Here is an 18838-nt window from a genome sequence, read left to right on the forward strand (position 1 = left end):
TGCCAGCATTTGCTGGAAATGCCAGGACAAAGTGGAAGATTTCTCCTGGCTTGATGCTGAGACCAATGAGCCTGTCTGGACTGAGGTATGATTCTTTGTCTGAAGTAAGTTGTGCCCCTGGGCCATGCTGCGCCATGGTACTTGGCTGCAGAAGGCTACATGGGGATCCTTATTCCTTACTTCATCTCCTGCTTTGCCTTTGGGAACAGCTGAGAGAAAATTCAGATACCATGAAGGTTTGGGTAGCTGTGACACACCACAGCACTGTTCTGGGTAGTGGAACATTAATCAATTAGGTGTGTGCTGGGGAAAGAACTCAGACATGGTCCTTAGCAAGCAGGGTAGACATCAAGCAGTGGACAGAAAGAGGAAGAAAAAGCATCTTAGGTGCTGCCTTAGCAGCATTTTGCTGCCACTGATTGTGGACTAAAACTTTGCGGTAAGGAATATCTACCTCACCCTCTGGTCCTTCACACAGGAATTTCAAGTCTCAGGGTCTTTGGCACCTGCTGCTGAAGGCCATGGGGTTGTAGTGTAGCGAATGAGCTGATCCTTTAAAAAATGCTTTCAGACTAATTCTCCGATCCCTGATATTTATCACTGCAGACCTGCATCTAGGCCCCCTGAAGTGTGAGCAACACATGGGACAATGTAGCCCTTTGGCTGGCCAACTTGTTCCTCTGCCCCACTTTCTAAATGCTCCCTTGATTGCAATAGCCAATACAAACCTAAAGGACCACAGCCATGTTCCTTCCTGGTATTACCTGCAGACCCAAACAACATCTGGCAAAACAAGGAATGCAGTAAGAGAGTTCCTCCCCTTGAGGAAGTGGAAAATGTATGCATACAACAGAATGCACAACTGAATCCACAGTCTTTAATGAATGCAGAGATTTGTTCTGGACACAGGTACTTTTGTGATTGTCCCCACACCCTCTTCTTCTCCCCCTCTAAAAATTATTCTAGTTAGTGAAATGTAAAACCACACAAAGACCAGAATACATATTCACACATCAGAGGGTTTGATACTGTTTTTCTTAAGAAAATTTCACTCATTTAGAATTATTGACTGTAAAGTCCAGTCAGTACAGCAGAAATATTCTACATAGATCATTGGTTGGAATGCACAGTACAATATTTGTGAACACACTGTCACAAAAGACATCTGGATGAACACTAACAAGTGTCGTAGATCTGTCAAACCACATTGCAAGCATGTGCATCAAACCAGTCTGGGTTGTATGGGAAATTACCAGAACATGGAAAAAAAGATGTTAAAGTACATGGGAACCTGCTACAGTCACTTTCCTCTAGAGTCACTGCTGCCACTAAAAGGTCAGGAAACTTGAACTGCTGCTTGTCACCTGAAACTTTGCTTCTGTTTCACAGGGATTGATGTCACACCTTTATTTCCAGACCTGAGTTATTGTAATTTTGCTTGAACTGGAGCAAAGAAGAGAAGGACAAACGCACACCCCATCTAGCAGAGCTTACTTCTCCAGACCTGCATGGTCAAACAGCTTGAGATCAGAGGTCTTGCCTGTAAAAAGGCCACAAAATTTGAAAAAATAAACAAAGCAGAGCTGAAATAAAGCAAACGAAAAAAACCAAAACCAAAACAGAGATAACATGATTTTATACAGCCTGCAATAAAGCTATAGTCCATGGTACATTTTTGTTCACATTACACTTATTAAGGCTTTGACTACTGGTCTTCTACATGCACATTTTATATACAAATAATCCTCTGTGTGTAGGCATAAATTACTTTACTTTTCTTGATCTAAGCAAGAAAATATTTTCATGCATTTGCTTCTCCTAGTATTCACAATACTTGGCCCATATTCTATTCAAGGATTTCTGAAGAGGGCTGGGTCTACTTATTATCCATCTCAAAAATGCCCTTATCTCCAGGAATGTTGTTTGTGTCAGACAGTGGCACTGGCCCCACGCTTCTCCACAGTCATACACCAGAGAGGAGGTGCCGCTCCAAAGCCTGACAGCACAATGGTTATGTAAACATAGCAATCCTTGGATTATAAATACTTTATTAAAGCTAACATACCTCAGCTTTTAGCTCATAATTGCCCGTGAGTGCCTTAATGAAACATTCAGAATTAAGTATTTTTTTTCCTCCCATGTCAACTGCTCAGTTACAGTGGTTCCCCCAAAACATACTTTTTTTTTTTTTTTCTGAAAGAAGCACCAAGCTACCTGTTAATTCTTCAAGCCTGTGGCTGCATAGCTCTCATAGGCAAACAAGAACATGTCTGAGCTTTATAACTCTTAAGTGCTCTAAGTCAAAGTTACCATCTCACTTGCAGCCTTGCCGTGAAGTTAAGAGACTGGGCCAGCACCAGTGACAAATGGGGAGGAAGCAGAAACCAGAAGAACTCTTCCATTTCTAGCCCCATGCCTGCAGGTTGCAAGTTTGACAGGTTCCCAGAGATCACCAAAGCTGACCTTAGCATGGCCTGTGTCCCTCTGCCTCAGGGACACCATGATTTCCCCTGCCCCAGTGTTTTCTTCAGCGAGATGTTCTGGCCAGCTGAAGTTGCAGAGCACCTCTAGGTTGTGGTAGGGAGCCCTGGGGAGAGCAGCTCCACTATGAAAAGGAAGGGCTCACAGGGAAGTGGTACTACAGAAAGGAAGCAGTGTAAAGAAGGCTGAGAAAGCAGGCATGGGTGGAGTGAGAAGGAGAGATTCCTTATTAAAGACAGGGCCTGGAGTGCTGCCACAGCCCTCTGAGCTGCCATGCATGGTGATATAACTGGGGCAGGCTGTCAACACTGAGCTTTGCCACCATCATACAGCTTTGCCTTGCATCTCACCACATTTCCCTGTCAGCCACTCCGCCCTTGCCTTGAGCACTGCATTGAAGTATTTCCATTCAACATATACCATGACAATTACTACAAACCAAATACTGTGTCCTCCTCATTCCCTGGAATCCAAGTAGCTAGAAGAGACTGTCCCTGTCCCCTGCCTTGCTCTCCACTCAACAATAAGCAAGACAGTAATAGAGAGGACAGAAAGAGTGATGCAGGCACAGCCATATGGTTGGTCTCTTATTGCACAGAGTAGTTGGGGCAGGTAGGGTGTGGCTCACAAAGTCCTTTGAAAAAATCCTACTGGATGTCTGTCCAAAACACTTGCTCCAGAAAACATGTTCAGACAGCTCATGTGGATGCTTGGGAAATGTCACCTAGAAACAAGATATGCAAGAGATGAAGGCTATTCTCAATTCAAGTTCAGTCTTCATTCAGCCCCATGGCAAGTTGTGCAAAATACAATGTTTATGCCCTGGCAGGTATGATTAAAACACAATTTTTTGGTCCTGGGTAGGTTAACAAGAAAGGGTCATGCTAATAATTGCAGAGGCAAACCTTTGAGACTGGATTTAGTTTTAGTTACAGAAAATAATGTACACTGCTTTTGGCCAAGTGCACAGAAGCTTTAAAAATAAAAGACAAAGATCACAGTTAAATGTCTCAATCTTCAGGGGAATATCTGTGAGGAGCAGTCAAACTATTTTTTCATGTGCAATGCATCCTGAAATTTGGTACTTATGTATCGGGCATGAAATCCTTTCTTGTTGATGGTGTCATCTGTATGGAATCGAATCATAATGGAATCCCCTGCAGAATAGATTTCTTCCAGAGGCTGCAGAAAAGGAAAGAAGACAGTACACAGTAGTCAAATATGGAGACTAAATAACTGTCTGCATCACGACACTAGAGTTTAAGCCCACAGTGAAGACAGTTTGGCCAGTAAACATGGAGACTTGAATGCTCAGTACCTCCTGCCCTTATCTGCCTTCCTAAGCACATTCCTTTGTTCTTTATGTTTGAAGACTGATGTCAGTCCACTCTACAACCCCAGTCCTTCCAGCTGCTTTTTTCACAGACCTCTCTGAATATTCTCATTCCAGTCTTCAGGTTTACTCAAATTTGTCATTGTCTTTTCAGGAGAAAACTAGAAATTGTTTTGCAGCTGAGGCTCTCCTGGGGTTCAGATAACTCAGGTACTTATCTTACATGACCTTTCTGGTTATGTCCCACACTATTGTGACCTGCTGCAATCTCCTTGTGCTTCCCTTTCCCAGCCATCTTCATTCATCAGCGTGCAGGTAGGTAGATTACTACCCAGCTGCCTTGAGCTTCTTCACACCAAGCTGCTCTGCCTTTATTTGCCTTGGTTTCCACACCATTTCCCCAGTTTGTGAGAATTTCTTCCACACACCTGGTCCCTGACTGTCTCTCTTTAAATTCAATAAGAGACATCTCCATTTCATTGCTGAAGGCCTAGACAAATCAAACACAGACCTTCTGATTTCAAAAACCACACACCATTACTCATGTTAGAATCACTTCTAGTAATGGGGATGCAGGTGACAGTTTAGGGGACAGCAGCAAGCATCACACAGCTCTAAGTCTCTCCACCGTTCACCCTTGCACAGCCACAAGACAACTTGGCTTGAGCCAGAAAACAACACAGGATGAAACTGGCCTTTAGAAGCTATTTCCCACATTTACACAAGACTGATGGCAGGTCTGGGGCACAGCAGCATGGCAGTCTCATCCTGCTGTACATGGCCCTGGGCTACAAAGGACAGTCAGGAAGAATTTTCCAGCCAACACTGTGTAACAGAAAATGGTCGTGATCTCCTGAGGAAGGGAAAGAAGCAAAACCCAGCCACAAAGCATTCTCAGTACGAGTTATGACAGCTGCCCCTCCCCAAAAACAGTATGAGGGTACTTCCTTGGCCCTCTCAGTGACCCCTCTGAAATCCCTGCTCTCATGGCTTACCCCCGAGCCACAGAAGCGTCCCAGACGGGGTGCAGTGCTGTCGTAACCATCGTAAATCTCCATGTAGTCGTACCCACAGTCAGCCTCCTCCTCTATCTCAAACATCTGGAATATTAGCTCCACCCCATAACCATCTTCTGCTACAATCACCCATTCACAGTTGGCTTGACCTGGGTAGTTGTTGTCCCCATACTGAGCATGGGAATACAGATCCTTAGCTTGTACTTCAGCCTTTAAGATCCCACCACACTCTGAAGGGAGAAAAGGACACAAAACAGTCTTTCAACGTTCTTAGTCACAACAAAGACTCATCCCACTTTTGGGTCAGTCATAAGCAGAGAAGACTTCCAGCTTGAAGTGCAATAGGAAAGGTAATTAAACACTGCACCAAACTACAATAAACCAGTGAATTCTACAGACACCCATGAATCCAAAGACCCACAGAGCTTAGAGGAACTTGGTTTTTTTGGTACAGAACACACATGGAAAGAGGTGATCAGTTTAGACTGTAGGACAGGGTTTTTGACACATATTCTGGGAAATTTTATTGTATTAGAAAAAAATCACTTTGCTCTTTGCATTTGTCCCGTAGATGAAATTCTGACCCCAAGTATTTTGTCAGCAGGAAGCAGAAGCACATCAGAAAACTGGTGACCAAAACAATCCTTTTCTGTCCACACAATGCACAAAAGTAGCCCTTTGTTTGTGTAGAACATGTGTGCTTTAGCAGAGCTTTCCTGCAGCCAATGAGGAAGACACTTCTTCACCAGTGTCACGTGCACGGCTACTTCGAGCATGTTTCATCTATTTACAGTGGCAGGGATTTCAAAGAAATGAATGTTGGCACAACACACCCACCTCTGGGCTGCACAGATAGGAGAATCAAGCTGTGTCATCCACAGCACAGCTCTGCTTCTACTACAATCAATCTAATGTGGGCCTGTTCTGAGGGTGGGCCAGTACATGGGCTAAATTGCATCACCTCCTTGTCCAATGGTTGATGTGGAACAAAAGGGATTATTGCTCAACCAAATACCTCAAATTAAACAAAAGAGCCTGAACAGGAATGTCCAATACCAAGAGAATTTGGAGCTGTTATGGGCACTGGTATTTATGGTATGACACTGGCAGCAGTCTGGGAACTGAATGTACACCACTTAAAACCTAGGCTAAGCTTATTTAGGAGCAAGGTGTATCTGTTTTTACCTAGTAAAAAATGTAGTGAGACTTGATGACATCTTTTGGCACTGGGGTATTGGCAGGCAACCAGCTTACCTGTGCTGTGCTTTGCCTGGAAACCTCTCCTTTGCACAGAAGCATCAGAGTAAAACCTGAGGAACATCTTGTTGGTAGAAGCCACTACAGGGTCTGGTTTCTTGCTGCCACAGAAGCGCCCAAGGACAGGTGACTTGCTGTTGGGCCCATCATACACTTCTAAGTGGTCATAGGCACATTCTTGGTGCTGCTCAATCTCAAACTCATTGAAGGTCTAGAGCAAGAATATGGAGAATTAAGACAGTTAATATGGAGAATTAAGACAGTAAATCTGACTATTTAGCATACAGTGAAATGCCAAGTGAGAAACAGATCAAATGGTACATGTGTCCCACTCTCCCCATAAACTAAAACAGAATAATTTACTTTCAGAGAAGAGTGATCTCAAGGTGGCAAAGATCAGAATTCCATATCAGTGTGCTGTGTTGCCTCAGTCTTGCTGCCTCACATGTGTGCCTGACAACAGTTATCAAATCCAAGCCTCATAACACTTATTTTTCTGGCTGGAAATTCTGCCCAGCACACCAGAAGGGCAGTTCTGTAACATCACTTCCACTCAGCACAGGGATTATTTCCCCCAACATATTGGCCATCTGCACAGCTTTGGGCATGTCCTACCATTTGCATCAGGGCATGATGTAAAATGGGCCTGACACCTCTCCCTCAGAGGGGCTGGGGGCTGGCTCAGCCACCACCTTATATAGAAATGGCCCCAAGAGAGTGGCTCACAAGGAGGGGTAGGGGTGGGAGGGCATTTATGCCATCTGTTCACGGAGGGAAATCCTCTACAGCTGTCATCTGCTGGAGCCTCCTCCAAGCTGCCTCTCCTCTGCCTTGTGTCCCTCTGAGATCTGCCCTTCTGCAAGCCAGGGCAGCCTCGCAGAAAACTCTCCTCCAAGAGCCCCAAACAGGACCTGAGGGCATCAGCCTCCCACTCACAGAGTGGTAGTGGGGAGTCACTTCAGCTGCTCACAACCCAGTCTGCTTCTTGCCTCACACACCCGCTCTCTGGCTACTCACTACTTTCACTCGGTGGCCAGGTGTTGCAGAGATGTCCCAGGTGCACTCTTTCCGGCTGGGATACTTGTCAGGCCAGTTGGGACTGCTCATCATTCCCTCTGCACCACTCAGCTTGTGCTCACAACCAGCTTGGGAGAGAGAAATCGCATTGGGGCAAGTCTCACATGGCAACCCTGCAGTGTCCCACATGGTCCTCTCTGCCCACTGAGACCCTCTGCAGGGCAGAGATATGGAAGGCTTCAGTCACCAAACAAGACCTTTTACTATTACTCCATAGTTCTGGTGGGGTTGTCCTGTACTTATTTTGAGCTAACCTGGTGATGGGGAAAGGGACCATCTCACTCTCCTGGGCCTCATTAACCTAACCTATGTCCTCACACCCTAATCTACTCTCCTGCTCCTTCACCTCATCTGCCCTGTTGCCAGGGCCATAATGTCAACCCCTCCGCAGTGCTGGCTCCGGAGCTATCTATCTCAGCCTTGCCTTGTTTTGCCAATTTGGAGAGCTTTATCAGCTCATGGAGAGGTCAGACAAGGACCCTAAACCATATACAGGAAAGCCATGGGAGCACACAGCAGGGATAGCGGTGCAGGAAGAAAGGTAGTTTTGGCATCAGCAAGTGGTTAGATCAGCCCATCCTTTCTCTTCTGACTCACACACAATAATTAAATGAAGCAGCAGTGACCAGTCTAATGATGATGTCCCACAACTGCTCCTTTTGCAAGTCAAATTTCACTCCCCACCCTGTCTGTTCCCTGTGGGCATATAGAGAGCAAGACTGGGGAATGGGAATGGTCCTATTTCTAGCCAGTTTTGCAGCTAGCTAGGGCTTTTTCACTGCCCTTACTTGGTAAGCTGTACAAACTTCCTTTCAGCACAGGTAAACCAAACAGTGTTTGGAGTACCTTGGCATTCCTGAGGGCAGGAGTGGGGACTTTACCTTCTTTACAGTCATGGCCGTTTTCATGCAGCACGAAGCCATTTCTGCACTGGCACATATAGCTCCCAAAGGTGTTGATACATTCGTGCTGGCAACCACCATTGTCTTTGGAGCATTCATCCTTGTCTGGGCAGGATCAAACCAACAAATAGTGAGTTAACAGTGACACAACCTACCACAGTCACCAGCTGAGAGCCCCATACCCAGGCTGGTAGATAGCAATGTAAACCTCCAACTATACTGCTGGATTAGTCCAGTCAGCTTTTCAGTCCAGATCCTATTCTCTTCAACTGCCTCGCATTCCATAAGATGTATCACAAATGTGTTCTATTCTATAATATAAGTTATTGGTAAAACACTCCTGTCTAAAAGAAATCTAGAGCAGCATCTCATTCCTTAACAATAGAGCCCAGGAAAATCATCAAACAAATTCACTAGCTGAGATAAAAATCTACTTCATATTTTCACATTCTTATGTGCTCTAGTGAGCCTCCATTTCTAAATAGCTCTGTCTGAGCACAAACAGCCAGCTGATGAAGAAGATCTAAAGTATGAGCTGCTCCCTAAAGCTGAAATATGCCTCAGTGGATCTTGACTCCTGTGTGTTCAGGACTATGCTTTCCTCAGTCTCACTTTCTGAGCATAGGATCTGCTCATGGTTTCCAGTCCACTTTAATGCATGAGAAGTTTATCTCTACTTTTTCTTGGGATAATGCTCTCCCTAGATCTCATTAAATTAATCTGTCTCTTCACTCCCAAACGTATTTCTAGATGAATCATACCCACCTCATCCTTCCTCCTGTACAATTTATTAAGGCAAACCCTTAGTCCTGATTCTACTCTGCACCTGTCCTAATTCAAGGCTGTTTTTTCTGATCATTCTCCTCAAAAGCATTAATACTCCTAGGCCTCTGCTGGAGAGATGCAACGAAATTGAATTTCTGCTTCCAAATGACATACAGGTAACCTCCAGAACTGCCTGCCAACAAGGCACATCACTGACAAAGGACTGAGAACAGGATGAAAAACTTCCACTAGTACATGCTGCTTTCATGGGAATGATTACTATATAGAACACAACTGGAAATTTTTGAAATCTTCTAGTTTCAGAGGAAAAAGCTTTCCTCTAATCTTCTAGGGACAGAAACAATTTCCAGGGTTAGGTTCCACATTGCTTCCTGCTGTTGAAGGACTGGAGGCATTGATGGAACTCATCCATCTTGCTGACACCACACTACGAAACTGGACCATACACTGCACTGAGAACCCAAGATGAAGGTAACACAGAACAGAGCAACCACACTTTTAGATTTAATGAACCAGGTCAGGCTCTGACAGGATGTCGAAGAAAATTCACCAAAACCACGAGGTTCAGTCAGAGGAGACAGGTCAGCAAATGAAAGAATACAGCCACATACCAGAGAAGTAGTGAACTTTAAAGCCTTTCTTGGAGACCGTGTTGTCAGATTTGAACTCCAGTCTCATGTTGTTGCCATATGATGTGATTACTTCAGGCTTCTCTGAGCCACAGAATTTGCCATGTAGCTTGGAATCAGAAGCCAGCTCACTACGAACCTCAACATAGTCATATTTACAGACCTGCCAAGAGAGGAAGAGATTTCTTAGCTCTGTGGCCTTGGAACAGAGCATTTCAGAGGAAGGGGACAGAGAAGGAACAGAAACAGCCTTGTACTCAAATACATTCCTAACTTGCGAAAAATCTCCTCTGTCAGTTTTCTCACCCCTTCACTTGCTGCCCTGATCTTAAATGATGGGTGTCTTTTTCAAAAGAGGAAAGGTTCAGTGAATTTAGCAAAAGTAATTATTTCCACCTTATCCAAGAACCTGACAGTGTTGAATGAACTTTAGCAGCCTCTTGAATTATGGAAGTGCCCCATTTACAGCAGGGAAATGCAGACCTGAGTGCTTTGCTCAAACTTTACCGTGCATGGCAGAGAACACACTCTTTTACTGTTACTTCCTTTAGCATTGAAGAACTCATTGTTTATTTCCAACTATTTTCCTGCAAAAGCAGCACTGGAGAGGTGGGAGGCGGGACACCTATTAGGGATGGAAAATACCTACAATTATGCAAAACTAGTAGAGAAAATAAGCCCATTGTGCTGGTTTTGGCCGGGCTAGATTAAATTTTCTTCACGGTGACTGGCACTGGGCTGTGTTTTGGATTTGTGCTGAGAAGAGGCTTGATAATATCAAGACATTTTGTTGCTGCTGAGCAGGAGTTGCATGGAGTCAAGACCTTTTTTTGCTTCTTGTACTGCTCCACCAGTGAGGAGGCTGGGGGTGCTCAGGGAGCTGGGAGGGGACATGGCCAGGACAGCTGATCCTCACTGAACAAATCGATATTGCATACCACAAGAGATCATACCTAGTATATAAAGTGGGGGTGAGTAGAGAGAAGAAGCAGGAAGGGGAGACATTTGGAGTGACATTGTCTGTCTTCCCCAGTAACTACTATGTGTGATGGAGCCTGGATCTCCTGAAGATGGCTGAACACCTGCCTGCCCATGGGAAGTAGTGAACTAATTCCTCATTTTTCTTTGCTTGCATGAGTGGCTTTTGCTTTATCTATTAAACTCAACTCATGAGTTTCTCTCACTTTTACCTTTCTGATTCTCTCCCCCATTCCTCTCCACGGAGGAAAGAGAGTGAGCAGTTGTGTGGTGCTTAGTTGCCAGATTGGTTAAACCATTGCACCCACTTATAATAGAACAGCTTTAATCCTTCCACTCCATAGAGAAAGCAAATCCAGACTTCAAGGAGAAGAGTCACTGTTATTGTTGTATTTACATTGAGGGTGGGAAAACAACCAGGAGCTCCACCAGTAAGACAGAGCCTCCTCCTCCTTGTACCCCAAGGGTTTATCCAGTTCTGATTTAGCCAGTAGTCCCACCTCTGAGATGCAGGGACTGGTTACGTACATCATTGCCTTCCAGCTCAAACACTTCGAACTGCAGAGAGATCCGGTACTGGGCTGGAGCTACCACCTGCCAGACGCAGTTTTTGTTAGTAGGATATTCCTTGGGCCATCCAGGGCTAGTAATGGTCCCATTGAGCTTGGTGATGAAGCCCCCACAGGCAGCTGGAGAGGCAATAAATGAACACAAGTTTTACTTGGTTCTGTTCACACACACAGATTGGGCCACAGTGCTAACTAGCAAATGAACCAGATCCTGGTGGGTGGCACATTTCAAACCCCAGCCTCCAGAACAGGCTTAAAATGCTGGGAAGTGTGAAGAAGACAGAAACTTCACCTGCAGTAAATCACCTCCCAATGAGGCTATGGCCCTGAGAGCCAACAGGTAAGACTTAATTTCCTTTTTCATCTCCCTCCTTGGGTTTTCTGTGAATCAGTTGACTTGACATGCACAACATGGCTGTAAAGCCCAGCTTGGTAAATTCACCTACACTCAGTGCTGCAAACCTTACTATTTTAAGCTTATTAGTAATGGAACAATTACAAGATAATGGAATCATAGGGAAGACATTCCTGTCAACTCTTCAGTGGTTTATTATATTTGGATTGCATCTTCTCTAGGGAAAGTTGAAGGCAAAGTCAAGACTTAGCTGTATTATCCCACAGCCTTTAAAAATTTAAGACATCTCAACTTCATCCTCTTGTGGGAGGGCAGGACTATTACCTCAAAGGAGTAAATCTCAATTTGCTGCAAAATTCTATTTGCAACAAAGCATTTTTTTACCTTGCTGTTTCTTGAGAATAATGAGATATAGCCACATCATCAAAACCCACAGGGATAAAAGCTTTCTGTGTCTTGTTCCCAGCATCATTTTGCATTAAGAGGACTAACCCTAACCCAAGGGAGCAGCTTCAATACTAATAGAGTAGCAAGCAAGTGGTTTTGGAGAAAAAAAAAGCAATTTACTCTGATGTATATTGCTACGATTTCAAAGACTATCCCTTCTGTTTTGCCCACAAATGAAGTTTAAAATAGGAGGTTAAGAATGAAGTTCAGAAAAAACCCTCCCAAGTTATAGCAATTTAGCAACTGGCTTGCTAAAATTGTGAGGGATTATGGAGAAAAAAAAAAGCTTTCAGAAGCCTTTTGCACACACCTGACTGCCCTCACCAAGTCAACAGCACTCTTACCCAAACAGTTTGACCAAAGCAGAAGGCAGGGCAAACCAGGTGATGTTGAGAGCACACTGATAGCATGTGGAGCTCCCCAAATGTCCCTACAGACAGAGTTTTGAGACAAGAACAGTGGATGGGTTTTCAGCACACCAACAACTGTATTGTTGGTAGAAGCAACACTTGTTGCATGAGATTAACTCTCTAGAAAGCTGACACAAACACCTTCTATTATAGACATGGAGGTTTTTTCTTCATAAAAGAGGAAGGGAGGAAAATTCTCTTCAGTGTGGAAAAGCATGTTTTGCATGCAGACACAACATTGATATTTTATTATATGAAGTAAATTCCTTTATGAAAAACAAATAAATTCAGTGTTTGATTTAAACACTTTTGGGCCACTCAATGGTTAGGTTGTAATGCCTGCCTCCATCATGTTGCACTGTGGGAGATCTGGTCTGAACAGCAATCTCTGGCCATGAAGGTCAACTGGCTTTAGGGATGATTAGCAGTATAAATCAGAGCATTTTCAGGGTTTTTTGAACCAAAACTTGTTTCTTAATGTAAGATTTTAAAAAAACCAAAAATATCTGTTGGGGCAAAATAAAGTGAAATAAAGAGGATGGAGGGGTAAGGAAAATCACACCAACACTGTTCAATTCCATTTATAGCTGTAGTACCTCTCCTAGAGTCAGGTGGTTCAATCTGTGGGTTACTTACCTTCACAGCTCTTTTTATCAGCTGTCAACTCATAGCCAGGCTCACAGGTGCATTTGTAACTGCCCAGTGTGTTCTCACAGTGCTGCTCACACCCACCATTGTCCGGCAGAGAACACTCATCCATCTCTGTCAGGAGAAAACCAGAGCAAGTAGCACTTTCCTGACCACCCAAACACCCTGATATTCCTCATGCAACCCTTCTGGACAGAAGGAACAGAGCCCTGACTGCTGAGCCAAGGCTGTGGAGCAGGCACTGCAGCAGAGCTCACAAGTGCTGAAATACTCCTAACACCAGAACCATTAAGGACTGCCATTACTGCTACTTGCCAACAGTGCTTTTGCTAGACACAAGCAGGAAAACACTGTAAAGACTTCACTGCCTTTTGTTCTCATATGCCATTTTTTGGCTTTGAATTGTTTGTTTTAAATTCCTCACCCTCTTGAGTAACTTGAGCTACCAGGAAGTAACCCACTATGGCCCACACAGTAATGGAGCTGAGGGAGGTGATACCCCACGGAACAGGGTGCTGCAAAGGAGCTGGCAGGACATGCCAGTATTTGTCTTTTCACAGGCACATGAATCTTGCTGTCCTAGACTCTGAAGTCAGGTTCTTCAATCACATCTCAACAACCTGAACTGACATTTTAATACAAAGATAGGCCCTGGCTTCTCACCCTGACCCCTGATTCCACATGCATCCCTTAACAGACAGTTTTATTAACATAGCTGTGGTGGGTTAACCTCAGCTAGCAGCCAAACTCCCATCTTGCTGTTGGATCATTCCCTGGCCTGCCACTCCCATGGAATGAGGAAGAAAACAGGAAGAATAAGAGCAAAAAAGTTCTGGGTTGAGCAGACAAATTATCCACCAATTACTGTTCTGTTCAAACAGACTCAGTTCTGGGGAATTTAACTTAATTTACTGCCAATTAATATAAATATCTGAGTGCTGATTTAGGTATGAGGAAACCAAAACTGAAAACAAATATGTTAAAACACTTAGAGAAAACATCTTTCTGCTTCCCTTTGTCGGCTCAGCTTCACTCCAAGCCCTTCTCCCCCTGCCTTGTACCCCTACAAGTGACACTCAGCCCCTTCAGCAAAGCCATGGGTATGCAAAGGCAGGAGGGGATGGGGAGCCAAAGCAGTACATGACCCTGCTGCTTCTTCTCATTCTTCTCTCCTGCTCCAGGTAGATGAACTAACACTTCAACCATATAAAAATAGGCTTCAATGATACAAACAATTTGTTGCCAAAATGACGACAACTAACAAGAATAACCCTGAAGGTATCCAGGATTACCTGACTGGGTGGGCATGAGCTAATTGCTGTCCATATCTTCCTGGCAATGCATCTTGGGTGTGACCAATGGCTTACCCTCTGATTGCAGCTTTATTTTCTCTGAAAACTTAGACATTACCATTGCATGGTCTCACAAAGCATAGCATTCAATTCCATCCTTAACTCTGATTTTTTAGGCTAAGTTATTTTCTTTCAGTGTTGTAAGACATTTAATTGAAGCTCTATTCCTTTCCTTATTCATTAAGGCAAAGCTTACCCATTGCTCAATCAGCTGTGAGAAGCAGTCTGAAGAGTGCCTGCAGAGCCATCTAATTTGGTCTCTTTGCTCACAGAGTGTCTCTCAATCCCCCTGGATATGGAGGTAGAGACTGCAGACTTCAGATTCCAGCTTGAAGCTCCACATGTAGCCTGTACATGTGTCTACACAGCTTTTGCACACAGACATCAGCTCTGCCCACGATACAAGCTGGCTAGAAATTGTGCAGCTATGACTACTGTGATGGTTGGTTCAGGCAAAACCACTTTGCTCCTCAGCTGAATTTACTGGCATGGACTTAAAAATGCTCTAATCAAAAATGCTGTAACCACAAGCTATATGGTTTCTAATTCAAATATGAACAATTCAAGCAGACACTGAAAAATCTAGTCTGCCAGCAAAAACTCCACAGAAAATACCTGTGTCTCCAATTGCATAAATGTACAAGTTCACACATTTTTACATTAAAAAAAAAAAAGAAACTAATTTATTTCTGCCTATCTGCATCGCAGAGAAAGCACTTCAGGTTCAGGTGTTTAACTTTCTTCCCCTACAAAATTGTAGGTGAAACTCAGATTTTAGAGAAAGATGTGCTGTGTCTCCATGTAGTGCTACTCTTGAAAGACATCTCTGCCACACTCAGCCTGCACTGTTCACTCTGGAAAGGGCCAAAATATCTTTAGAAAGAAATATTCTCTGAGCCTTTATGCAACCTGAGAAACTTAAACAAGGAAATCTAGGTACTGTGAGACCTGTCCAGGGACTGAGATCAAGTGTGACAGTATTTGCCAGTGATCTTGCAATCACCCTTTGTCACAGTCCATTAAGACCTCTCAAATTTATGGGTGAATATAATCTGTGAATTAAACTTTATTTACCTTTTTTTTTTTTTCCACTTAAGTGCATGGTTTAAGAATTATGGGTTACAAATGATGACATTTTATGCCTTGAATGGTGAATAAGTGAATTCATAGGACAGACTAGTCTGAGCCAAGGGGATTGAGCCCTGACATGTTTGTTTGTTTAAAGTCTTAAGTTCATGAAATAAAGTTTTACAGAGTTTCACAGAGTATATTCTCCTGAATATACTCTGTGAAATGGAGTATGTCTCCTAAATGGACCACGATACTCTTAATACAAGATAAAAGTTAAGGTAGAAATAAATAAAGGACTTATGCAATCCAAATATTGGCATTGCAACTATTATTTCTGTACAAGTGCTACTGAACCTAAGACAAACATGACCCTCTGATCCCCAGCAGCTCCACAGGTATTTTCTCAAGCAGTTAGATATTTGGTTCTTGCCTCTATTAAGCATCCTGGTAAAGGACCATTTCTAGGGTCTAGCTCTTAAAAAAAAATTAAAGTCTTAGTCTTACATCTTCCTGAAGAGAATCTCAGTTTGGAAATACATTCATCTCCTAATCTCCTAAAGGTCTCAGTATTCTTTTACTAGGACTCTACTTGCACTTAGATTCATCTTCTCTCCAGAGGCTTCTTTTGGAATAGAACTTAATCAGAGACTGTTTTTAACACGTCTTGTGCAGTATTAGTACTTGTTTGAAAATGTCAGTGTCCTCTGCTATGGCTAAATGGAGGTGACATTCCATCCAGCTGTGCAACATTTATGCTGACACCAGCCCAGCAGAGTTTATTTCTGACCTAATCAGGGAGGAGGTGTTTCTGCCTAAGCATCAACCCCCTCTACAGTCCCAAAGCAATTTGTACATAAATTCAATATTTGCAAACAAATTGTTCAAAAAAATACTAAGTACAAGTGGATGGAATGATAACGTATGAACTGATAGATAGAATGAATTGATTTGTGGATGGCAGTAGCTTAAGGGATTAATTATCCCCAGCTTTGATTGTGAGAGGCATTAGATCACATACCTTTAAAGAAATTTGCTGCAAAGCCTGCTTTATTGATGGTTGCATCAGATGCAAACTTCATCCATACTTTGTTTGAGCTGGATTTGATGTCTTCTGGCTTCTCGTAGCCACAGAAGTGGCCAAGGAGGGGGCTCTGCTCAGTGAGGCCGTCTCGGATCTCCAGGTAGTCGTAGGAGCAGGCATCATGCCACTCAACCTGCAGTGGGAAAAGTGTCTGTCTGTACCTCACAGTGAGATTTCCTCAGCCAGGCTACTGACACAGTTAGACTTTGCCCACAGACCAGTTCCCCAAACAACTGGCTACAGTCAAGTACTTGCTGTGGCTGCCACTGAGCTCTTCTGCAGCTCAAATTGCATTCAAGCATAGGCACATCTCAGTTCTGCCACTGCTTCATGGCTACCCTGCAGTGAAACCCAGTCCCTGACCATCTACAAACTGCTTCTGCAAGAGAAGCTGTAAGAAACAGAGCAGAACAACTGCAAACCAAGAGGCTCAAGGAATAGCCATGGTGAGGCTGTAGTGTCAGCCCTTTACAGGACAAGCATGGTGAGTGTACACAAGCCACAGCAGCCTGTGGGATGGATGACATTTAGGCACCAACCAAGGTCCTGCTCACTCCTGTCTGTGACTTAACATCAGCAATCAGAGACTGATCACTGGCATGTAGCTAAGAGTGTAAGACATCCTATAACCAGCAAAAGAAAACTCTGTGTGACATCTTCAAAGTCTGTCTGCCATCTGGGTACACAATGTTCCTTTGGGGAGTCACATCCTGCAATCTGACAATTCCCAGTGACACCAACTAGAGGTTTTTTTGACTGTGACCATTGACTTCCATTTGACCAGAGAGAAAATTTAAGGACTCATGAGTCCCTATCTAACATCATCAACACTTTTGAGTTCCTTCTAATTCCTTCTGTCTAGAGTAACAGTTTTTGAAAACTCAGCATATTTTAAACTTCAAAACTCAAAATCTCTGAGCAAATGTCTGGTCAGGTAAATAGTACTCTGAAATAGTCAAACAATTTTTTAATTATTACTATTATTGTTATTATTACTTTCTTCTTAATTTTAAAGGGTTTGTAGAGGCAAAATAATATCTGCAATATAATATGCAATGATATTTCTCACCTCAAAGGCTTGGAATGTGATTCCTATGTGAAAACCCTCAGAAACTGTGATCTTCCAGATACACTCTTTGGAAGGTCTGTAGTCATCTGGGTAATTGGGAGATTGGATCTGGCCAGCATCTTTGTGTATTTCTCCACCGCAAATAGCTTCATAAAAAACAAACAGCGAACCCATGAGATTGCAAGTTTGTCTCCAGGTAAAGCCCACTCCATACACACCTTTCTCATCAAATCTGTTTAAGTACTGCTTGCTATACAAAGGCATCACACAAGTCATAGATGTTTTCAATATTTTGTCTTATAACAGTGTCTCCTACTTTGCTGTCCTAATGTCCTCAGAAGGCGAGCTCACTGGGACAGAGAATTTTTATACATTTGTGTTATTCATACTCCTGCTCACCTTCAAATCTCCTTAAAACCTGCTACCAGCACTAAGAACCAAGAAAAACTGGGGGTGAGGGTGTGGGAGAGGGGAGAAATTGCAAATCTAATCCAGCCACACGATGGCAATATTAACAAGCACAACTTGAGCTGTTCACCACCAGACCATCAGGCTGACTGCTGTGCATGAAAAATAAAGTTTTACTGCCGAATATAAGAGTAAGTTTAAATAACAAAATTTTATGGAAATCTAGTTTAATACAAAACTAGTGAATATCTTGAAGACAATAGCAGCTCAGCAAAATTGTCTGCAAGACTATGTAAGAAATGAAAGCAAGATCAAGATCACAGGCTAAAACCTGTGTTACCCATGATGCACAACACACATCTACAAAACACATGAATGTTTTGGCTGTGCCTAAAGTCAAGGAAACAAAAAGCACCAGCAGAAAGTACAAGAGAGATGCTACTGCAATCACACCTGCCAGATGTCAACCATCCTCACCCCTGGCTTCTCCCCACAAGGCACTGCATTGCAACTCAGATATGGGTCTCCACGCAGTGTCCTGCATTGGGTAACACTGTCTTGGTCTTGCACTGTAAGCTGCTAATGTAACCCAGTTAAAAGCACTGTTTCATTAGTGCAGCTAACCTCCGTCTTACAGAATCAGTACTGAAGCACCACCAAAAAGTTGCACCCAAAAGTCCAGCTGCAGAGCACAATTGAGAGTGCAATTTGAGCTCATCTATTCATTGCTACCAGTGGTGCTTGAGAAAACCTCTGAAGGACCCTTTAAAAAACTCTCCCCCACCCAACAGAAAGAGGCTGTCAAGAGCAGAGGACTTTTTTTTCTAAGAGCCATGAAATTGACAGCCAACAAATAATATTTTCTCTATCCACTGGTGAAGTTCACACTGACATACAGCTGAGTGTCAACTATACTTGGAAAAGCCTTACTGCAAAATGGAAAGAAAGAACATCTATGGAGAAGATGGT

General features: G+C 43.4%; 1 protein-coding gene across 1 annotated transcript in view; it reads right to left on the reverse strand.

Annotated features, from left to right (window-relative positions):
- Positions 1–2690: 2690 nt before the first annotated feature.
- TLL2 (tolloid like 2) overlaps positions 2691–18838 on the reverse strand; it is an 83638-nt gene continuing 67490 nt past the window's right edge. The window contains exons 12-21 of the mRNA XM_058810281.1: positions 17462–17607; positions 16330–16525; positions 12877–13002; positions 10988–11148; positions 9464–9644; positions 8046–8171; positions 7105–7232; positions 6085–6298; positions 4810–5060; positions 2691–3663 (exon numbers count right to left, since the gene is read on the reverse strand). Coding sequence (XP_058666264.1) covers positions 3529–3663; positions 4810–5060; positions 6085–6298; positions 7105–7232; positions 8046–8171; positions 9464–9644; positions 10988–11148; positions 12877–13002; positions 16330–16525; positions 17462–17607 — 1664 coding nt within the window. The 3' untranslated portion in view covers positions 2691–3528. The remainder of the gene's footprint in view (positions 3664–4809; positions 5061–6084; positions 6299–7104; positions 7233–8045; positions 8172–9463; positions 9645–10987; positions 11149–12876; positions 13003–16329; positions 16526–17461; positions 17608–18838) is intronic.

The sequence above is a fragment of the Ammospiza caudacuta genome, chromosome 9 (genome assembly GCF_027887145.1).
Source record: "Ammospiza caudacuta isolate bAmmCau1 chromosome 9, bAmmCau1.pri, whole genome shotgun sequence".
In the NCBI taxonomy this organism is placed as follows: Eukaryota; Metazoa; Chordata; class Aves; order Passeriformes; family Passerellidae; genus Ammospiza; species Ammospiza caudacuta.